At 36.0% G+C, this 9,215-nt stretch overlaps 1 protein-coding gene across 1 annotated transcript in view; it reads left to right on the top strand.

Annotated features, from left to right (window-relative positions):
• Positions 1-1,211: 1,211 nt before the first annotated feature.
• TMEM67 (transmembrane protein 67) overlaps positions 1,212-9,215 on the top strand; it is a 50,431-nt gene continuing 42,427 nt past the window's right edge. Inside the window, exons 1-3 of the mRNA XM_080802491.1 lie at positions 1,212-1,446; positions 3,085-3,173; positions 5,753-5,846. Coding sequence (XP_080658617.1) covers positions 1,221-1,446; positions 3,085-3,173; positions 5,753-5,846 — 409 coding nt within the window. The 5' untranslated portion in view covers positions 1,212-1,220. The remainder of the gene's footprint in view (positions 1,447-3,084; positions 3,174-5,752; positions 5,847-9,215) is intronic.

Raw genomic sequence — 9,215 nt, 5'->3', positions numbered from 1 at the left:
TAATTTTTCACTATCAACTAGACACTCCAACAATGCATAATTACTCAAAAAAGCTTTTTAGAATTCATCTTTAAGGAAGAGTTTTCAGAACATATTTCTCCTATGTCCTCTACCGTTGATATTAGTGACTGAGTGAATGCTGGTCTATTGGGGAAGGCCACATGAGAAATACTAGGCCTGATGGGGGTTAATGGTTAAAGTTATCTAACTTACCTTAGATGCATTTTCAACATGCATTAAGAATTGTGTATGTATGTATTTTCCTTAATAGTGACAAATCATTTTTACTGCAAAAACTTTTTTTGAGAAAGCCAAATTTGTTTCAAGCTCCTACTGATGAATAAGGGGCTAAAAATTATGCTGGGTGATTGTATTGGGAGAGTGGAAGGTGTGCAAACAAAATAAAACAAACAAAATGCAACAAAAACAGAAGTGAGATTTAAACATTAAAACATAAAATTTTCTTTTATAATCTATAAACTGGCTCTAAAGGTAATTCTAAAATATTTTGGTGTTTGGTGATAACAGCCTCCAAAGGTGCTTGCTTTGAAAGGCAACATTCATGTATGCGTAAATTAGGTTAAAAATTAGATTCCTTCTTTATTGACAAAAGACAATCTCATTATATATGCATGATTTCCTTTATCCAAAACAAGGAAACTAGAAACCCAAAGAACAGTCTGCCAAGAAAGATCTTTCTTTTCTTTTTTTTTTTTTAAGCCAATCTAGCATTGCATATTTCAAATCAGTGGGTTTTTCCCTACTTTTTCTGACAAACGTGTTTTGACAAAGACACCGTTGTAATGTCTTCTTTCATGCGAAAATGGCTTGGTCTGAATAAATTCTGATGTAAACATCATTCAACAGCGTAATGAAACAACTTACTCTTAATTTGTGTAATAAACTCAGATACTGTCTTTGCTGTGGTATTCTATTTACCGACCTCCTAAACTGATAGCACATCACGGTAATGGGTCGCGTCTCAGAGTTTGAAACACATTTTTAAAAGCCAGTTGAGGCCCGCCAGCCTACAGGATTAGTTTGCTTCTCTAACCCATCCTTTCAGACAAGCCAGCTTCCCGCGGCTTTGCTCACCTAGCAACCAGGCAGCAACCGCAGACACTTCCGGATCCCCAGGCGGAGTTGTCCAATCCGCTCTACAGATTCGCCGCAGCGGCTGATGGGACGCCACAGACTGCGCGGCCGCGGGCGTCTGCACCATGGTGACGGGCGGCGGTGGGTCCGGGGTAGCCATGGCGGCTTGGACTGTCTCCTCCGCGGCTGCTGCGAATGTATTCCTTCTGTTGGTCTTCCCGCGAGTCTCACACTCCCAGACCTTCTCCTTTCCATTCCTACAGCCAGAGTCGTGCGGCCACAACCAGTACTTCGATATCTCCGCGCTGTCCTGTGTCCCGTGCGGAGCCAACCAGAGGCGGGATGCCCGAGGTGAGGCCGTTCAGGGTGGGCCCTAGCCAAAGCTCGAATACTCCGCCTTGTTGCTGCCCTCAGTCCCCGGCGTGTCTGAAACACCTTTTCGCCTGCGGGAAGAAATTTTCAGGAAACTTAACCGCCAAAGCTTAAGAGATGGGTTTCCTTGGAGGATTGCAGCTTGCACACAATTGAGGTTGGGGAACCCAGAGTAAGCTACGCCGTGAGCCAGCGCCAAAAATGAATTTCTCCGCGTCAGTCCCCTACTTCTCATCAGAGGGGTCTTTCGGGAGGCACCGGGAAAGTTGCCTACCAAAGACAGAAAAGAAATAGAGAATTAGCGAAGTATAAAGGAGTAGGTCGCAGGACGGGTTGGGGAGGGAACGCAAATGAGCGCTTATAAACTTTGTTAACTCTTTTGCTTTTCAAATCCTAGAAACCTAGAACTATAAGGGACCTTAATCAGGATCAGGTCCAGTCTTCTCATTTTACGGATAAGGAAATTGAAGCTCATTTGATGTTGTAATATTTTATTTGTCACCTAAATTGTGGATCCGAAGAACTTTTGTCTCTCTGCCCTCAGTTTCTACCCGTGTATTTTCCCACTATATCGTGTGTCCTTAATATAGATTTCCTTAGGACTTATCCTTTTTATTATCGAATATTACTAATTGCCCTTGAAGTCTCTTTAGATTAAGCTTATTTCTTTTTTCTTGAAACTCCCACCATTTGGTCCTAGTTCTCCTCACTGAAACTGCTCAGAATAAGACTTCTTCCATATTCTAAAGTCTAGGATGTTTTTCAGTCTTGAAAGACCAAGTCTTTCAGTCTTGGTCACCCATGGTGTTAACTTTTTGCCATCTTCAAATTTGATATGTCCTCATTTAAGTCATTACATAAGACTGGTCAGGCTCCCCAGGTGAGGAAATATGAATGAGAAAGCGTTTCACGGAGTCTTAAAGTGTAAGGTGGTAGCTTCGTACGTATGAACCCAAATATCCAATGCATTCTACTACATAGATTCCTATGGGATCTGTTTCCACTTGATGTGTCCTTAGAGAATGCTGTCCTTACCTATCCAGCAAGTTGAATAATGGTTATCTTATAAAGTCTACTGTCTGTTCAGAGGAAAATAGCCATTTATTTGAATCAGGATGATTTTGCTAATTAAGTTTTGTTTTGGTAAAGTAAATTTGAGATCATTGAATATATGTGTATGGTTGGATGAAATAGAACTGTAAAAGTTCCCATAGCAGTTAATGAATAGTTTGATTATTAAAATTAAAGTTCAGTACTTTAATAATTCAGTTCTGCTTGCAGTTAACGTGGTAGGAAACAAAATACCTACTGTGTGCCATACATATTCTAAGCACTTTCCATATAATAAGTAATTTAATACTCATACCAACCCTATGAGGTAGGTACTGTTATCATTCCCATTTTGCCAAAGTGGAAATCTAGGCGCAGAGTTCAGTAACTTGCTGAAGATCACACAGCTAAATAGCAGAATTAAGATTAGAACCTACGTAGTATGTTTCTAGATTTGCTCTTAACAGCTATACTGCTTTTTAAGATCTTAAGAATATTGAAAGTTTCCCTATTTGGAGTTTTATTATTTTTATCTACTAAGGTCAAAATTGGCTCTTTTCTTTTTAGGAACTTCGTGTATGTGTCTACCAGGATTTCAGATGATCTCTAATAATGGAGGACCTGATTTTATTTGTAAAAAGTGCCCAGAAAACATGGTATCAAATATTTACTTTAAAATAATTTTACTGTAAAAGGTAGTAAATTGAATGTCTTTTTTTTTTAATATTTTATTCATTTTAGAGCACAAGTTGGGTGATGGGGAGAGGGAGAGAGAATCCTTGAGCAGACTCTCTGCTGAGTGCAGGGCCCCATGCAAGGGCTCAATCCCAGGACCCTGAGATCATGACCTGAGCTGAAATCAAGAGCCACCTGCTTAGCCAACTGAGCCACCCAGGCACCCCTTAACTGTCTTTATTTTTTTTATTTTTTTTTTTTAAGATTTTATTTACTTATTTGACAGACAGAGATCACAAGTAGGCAGAGAGGCAGGCAGAGAGAGAGGAGGAAGCAGGCCCCCCACCGAGCAGAGAGCCCCATGCGGGGCTCGATCCCAGGACCCTGGGATCATGACCTGAGCCAAAGGCAGAGGCTTTAACTGACTGAGCCACCCAGGCGCCCCAACTGTCTTTATTTTTTAAGCTATGTTTTGTTTGTTTGTTTGTTTTTTAAGATTTATTTATTTATATATTTATTTGGCTGACAGAGATCACAAGTAGGCAGAGAGGCAGGCAGAGAGAGAGGAAGGGAAGCAGGCTCCCCGCTGAGCGGAGAGCCCAACGTGGGGCTCGATCCCATGACCCTGAGATCATGACCTGAACTGAAGGCAGAGGCTTTAACCCACTGAGCCGCTCAGGCGCCCCTTTAAGCTATGTTTTAATGCCGGACTCTAATATATTCCCCAACTTTAAAATTATTAAATTATTTTTATTTTTACTAGAGTAAATTTTGGGCAATCAGTGAAATTTTATGCAAACTTGGAAAAAACAAATGTATTGCCTTAGTTTTTAAAATCTGAAATTTAAAAAAATGCAAAGCTGTGAAATTTGTCTTTATATTTTCTCATAGAGTAACTCTTTTTTTTTTTTAATAGATGAATGATACATATAAAGAGTTGTTGGGATGTATGTATATTTTGACAGGTACAGATTGAGTTCTGTCTTGGACCTTTTGTGTCAGCAGTCTTACAACAATTCATGTTCATAATGATACCTAAGGTGTAATAAGTTCATGAAATGCCAGTTGCATCATTAAATAGGTTAAATAATATCTGTTGTTGTCTTGTTAGTCATTATATCATAATTTTTGGAAAAGTAGTAAATTAGTTACTATATATAATGATTCTTAATTAATGCAAATACCTTTTGCAACCATTTTCGAAAATTAGGAGTCTTTGGGTCACCTGGTGGCTCAGTGGTTTAAGTATCTGCCTTCAACTCAGGTCATGATCCCAGGGCCCTGGACTGAGCTCCACATCAGGCTCTCTGCTCAATGGGAAGCCTGCTTCTCCTTCTCCCTCTGCTTGCTGGTCCCCCTGCTTGTGCTCACTCACTCTCTCTGTGTCAAATAAATATAATGTTTAAAAAAAAATAATTAGGAGTCTAATGAGGCAGTTCTTTTGTAGTAATGTTTCTTCTCATCTGGATAAAAAAAAATTGAATCTGGCAGTTTAATAGCTTAAATTACTATTAAATTAATTACTATTAAGTTGATAGTTTAATTTACCAGTTGTCCTAATTTTATGGCTAATTTGATTTAACTTATAAGTTTGATTACCACTTAATACTTATTTTATGTTTTTGGAAATATTGACCATTGCTGAATTATCAATCATAAAAAGCTGCTAATACGAAATGGTTGCAAAGCAAATTTATTCTTCAGTGAAATTACAAAATAATCATAATTTTTAAATAGTCCTCTCTAAATGTACTGCCAAATTTAGGAGCATTTCTTGACATATCCAGTCTTTTCAACCAAAATTAAAAATAATTTCTTATTGTTCTGTTGTTACCATTTGTTCTCTGTTCATTTTGGTTACATCCATATTTGGTTTTGCCCCAGGTTAGGAAAAACCATGTAAGCCCAATTTTGAGTGTTATCATATTTTATCAAAAACCCTTATTAATACAAACAATAGATAATTTATAGTTTAACTTTATAATTATAATTTAACTTTAACAACTTTATTTACATATTATTTGTATACCATAAAATTCACCCATTTTGAATTTAACTTTAACAACTTTATAATTTAACAACTTTATTTACATATTATTCGTATACCATAAAATTCAACCATTTTGAATCATAGTTTGATTTTTAAAAACTAATGTATTTGAATTATAAAAATTAGAATATGTTAGAACAGGTAAAACCAAACAATTAATTGGCTATCTGTTGATTAAATCCTTTTGAATTTTGTTGTGTTTTATTTTTGTAAATTGAAAAACTGAATGACAGTATTACTTTGAAAGTAAGGACTCATTTGAACTGAAAATCGTGAAGAAGAAAGAAGTGTTGCTCAGAGTTAACAGTAGTCAGCACATAGTGATCATACGTAATTTAATTTTGGAATGTAAGCACTGTTTGGCTGTCCAGGAAATTTTTATGTAACTCATATATGCATGATTTGTTAGAATATTGGCTACAAATTATATACTGTTGTGGCTTTTTGGAATTACATCACTGATCAAGGAGAAATTTTGCTTTTGTTTTGTTTCGTTTTGTTTTAATTTAGAAAGGTATTACTGAAGATGGCTGGAATTGCATTTCTTGCCCTGGAGGTTTAACTGCAGAAGGAAAATGCCACTGTCCCACTGGCCATATTTTAGGTAAGAAGTAAATTCTTTATGAAAAAGTAGTAATGAATCTTCACTTAGGTGGTTTGAAAAGGACATTAATTGAAATAGCTAGGTGAACAGTATTTTTTTTCAATTGTCCAAAATTTAATGATGTTTAAGACAATAGTAGCCATTGAGAAGAGAATAAAAAGCCCTCCCGGATTTTAAAAAAAAAAGTTCTCAGGACACCTGGCTGGCTCAGTCACTTAAGTGTCTGCCTTCAGCTCAGGTCATGTTCCCTGGGGTTCTGAGATCAAGTCCTGCATCAGGCTCCTTGTTCACTGGGGAATCTATTTCTTCCTCTGCCTGCCTGTTTCCCTTGCTTGTGCTCTCTCTCTCTCTTTCTCTTTCTCTGACAAGTAAATAAATAAAATCTTTTTAAAAAATTAAAAAATATTCTTTATAATATATGATTAGATTGATACTTCCTTAAAATTACGTGATAAAGTATATATGTTTCAATTCAGAAGCCAACATGATGCTTAATAGGGACAAATGATAAGCATTTCTATTAATGTCAGGACCCAGATAAAGATGTAAACTGTGCACTTAGGTAAGTGAAAGAAATAGATGGTAGGGTAATTAAAAAGGAGGTAAAAATCATTAAAAATTAATTTTTAATGATTTGATTATATGTTTAGAAAACCCGAGGGAATTACTAAAAATTACTATAAACAATAAAGGTTTTAGATACAAAATTATTTTCCAAAAATTAGTAGCCTTCTTCTGTCTAAACAACAATTCTTTAAAATGTATGAAAGAAGAAAAAATCTCATCTACAGTAGCAACAAAAAGAAAAAAATGCCAAGGCATAAATTTTAGAAGAAATGTATAAGATAGATCAATTGAAGAAAACTTAGAATGCTCCTGCAGGATACAAAAGTAGGCTTTAGTAAGTGAAATACATAGGATGTTCTTGAAGGGGAAAATTAAATATTATAAAGATGTCAGCTGTCCCAATACCAGTCTATTCATTTAATGGAACCCTGGTAAATTCTACTAGGATATTGTTTGTCTATTTTAGAGACTACACAACTAACTCTAAAATTTATCTGGAAAAAATATGAAAAACCAAGAATATTATGAAAAAGGAGAGAGGAAACAACCTTATCAGGTATTATGCACATTTTATAGCCGCTGTAATAACAAGTATGGCTGGCATATGGATTACACATACTAATGGGTGGAACTTAAAGTAAAGAATCAAAATAGACCGAGTCTCAGTCGGAATGTGATATGTGATAAAAGTGGCATTTCCTGTCAGTGGAGAAAAGACTGATTAGTAGATGGTGTTGGGGAAACTTGGAAAATACTAAGTTGGGTTTCAAACTTATTTCTTAAAGAAAAATAAATTTCAGGCCAGTCAAATATTTAAATACTAAATATGATTCTATAAAAGATCATGAAAGGAGAGCCTGGGTGGCTCAGTCATTAAGCATCTGCCTTTGGCTCAGGTCATGATCCCAGGGTTCTGGGATTGAGCCCGCATCAGGCTCCCTGCTCTGTGAGAAGCCTGCTTCTCCCACTCCCCCAATTTATGTTCCCTCTCTCACTGTCTTCTGTCTCTCTCTGTCAAATAAATAAAATCTTTAAAAAAAAAAAAAAAGATCATAAAAAACAGGAAAAATTTTTTTAGTCTTGAGATGGAATAGGCCTAAGTATAAGGAGAAACCCAGAACCTACAGAAGGTAATATTGGCAAATTTGACTAAATACAAATTCTAAAATATCATGTAGAAAAATAATAAAGAATACAAGGAAAAAACTTACAAACTAGAGAAAAATTTATAATGCATGCAATTAATAGAGGTCTAAGTTCTACAATATATATATGTTAAACTTCTATAAATAATATAAGAACAAGAGGAAAAGCTGAATTTAAACAGTGGCCAAAAATCATGAATAAACTGAATTCACAAACAAAAAAACGTTAAACATGAGAAACAAGTTCAACATTGCTCAGAGAATAATATTAATTAAAATTTTATTTTTAAAATAAATTTTATTTTTAACCTACCAGATTTTATTATCAACTTTTTTTAAAAAGACGTTATTTACTTATTTGACAGAGGGAGACACAGCGAGAGAGGGAACACAAGCAGAGGTGGTAAGAGAGGGAGAAGCAGGCTTCCTGCCTAGCAGGGAGCCTGATACAGGGTTTGATCCCAGCACCCTGGGATCATGCCCTGAGCCCAAGGCAGACGCTTAGCGACTGAGCCACCCAGGCACCCCTCAACATTTTTTTTAAAGATTTTTTTAATATGACGCAGAGAGAGAGAAAGGGCGAGAGAGCACAAGTAGGGGAAGCAGCAGAGGGAGAAGAAGCAGCCGCTTTCCTGCTGAGCAGGGAGCCTGATGCAGGGCTCCATCCCAGTACCCAGGATCATGACCTGAGCCAAAGACAGATATGTCATTGACTGAGCCACCAAGGCACCCCTATTATCAACCTTTTGAACTGTGATAGTGTTTGCAAGGATACAGGGTAGTAGTTATTCATATATTACTGGGGAATTATAAATTGGTGCAGTCTCTATGGAGAGCAACTTGACAGTATTTATCAAATGCAGATCATCACCCAGGTAGGCTTTAACTAGGAATTTCCTTTTCTAGTGCAGGAAAATACATGTCTGAAGAAGTATATGCATGGCTTCTTATTGCAACTTTTGTCCTAAGACAAAATAGCATACACAATGTCAAAGTTTGTTAAGAAGATACTAGTCAAATAAACTGTCATACATCCATGCAGGCATGTAGGATGCAGAAAAATATGGATTATTATATAGAAAAATAATGCAGTTCTTCAAGTATTGCTCAAGAAACAAATCCAAGATACATTAAAAATGAAAAAAAAATATTTGTGGGTGAATACATAGAAAAGTTTCTATGTATTCACCCACAAATATTCATTTCAGTACTTGCTGTTTATTGGTACTGTTTTCTGTATTTGGTGAGCTACCATTTATGCTTTCTAAAAATTACAAATTCATATGTGCTATGCATACCCTATTTCTGGAGAAATTTACAAGGAACTGATAACAGCCTTGCCTCCAGGGTAGAGAACTGGGTATCTGGACGGAAAGGGTGGGAAAGAGACTTCATTTTCAAATTCTTCTGTGCCTTTTATTTTTTATTTATATATTATTTATTCAAAAATAAATATTTTATACAAAAATAATTTGTAAAAGAAATAAAAATCCAGGCCATCAATTTATTTAAAATCTAGTTAGAAGGCAGGATATGCATATGGAAAACTGATTTGCAGAGCAAGATAGCCACAAAATATTTTTATAGGAGCACATCATGAAATGAGCATTCTAGACAATAAATGTAAGGAAGAACTCACTTAAGCCAGGGTTGTTCG

This window comes from Martes martes (assembly GCF_963455335.1).
Source record: "Martes martes genome assembly, chromosome: 4".
NCBI classification, from domain to species: Eukaryota; Metazoa; Chordata; class Mammalia; order Carnivora; family Mustelidae; genus Martes; species Martes martes.
The sequence above is the reverse complement of the archived record's forward strand: the minus strand, read 5'-3'. Positions and strand labels throughout refer to the sequence as shown.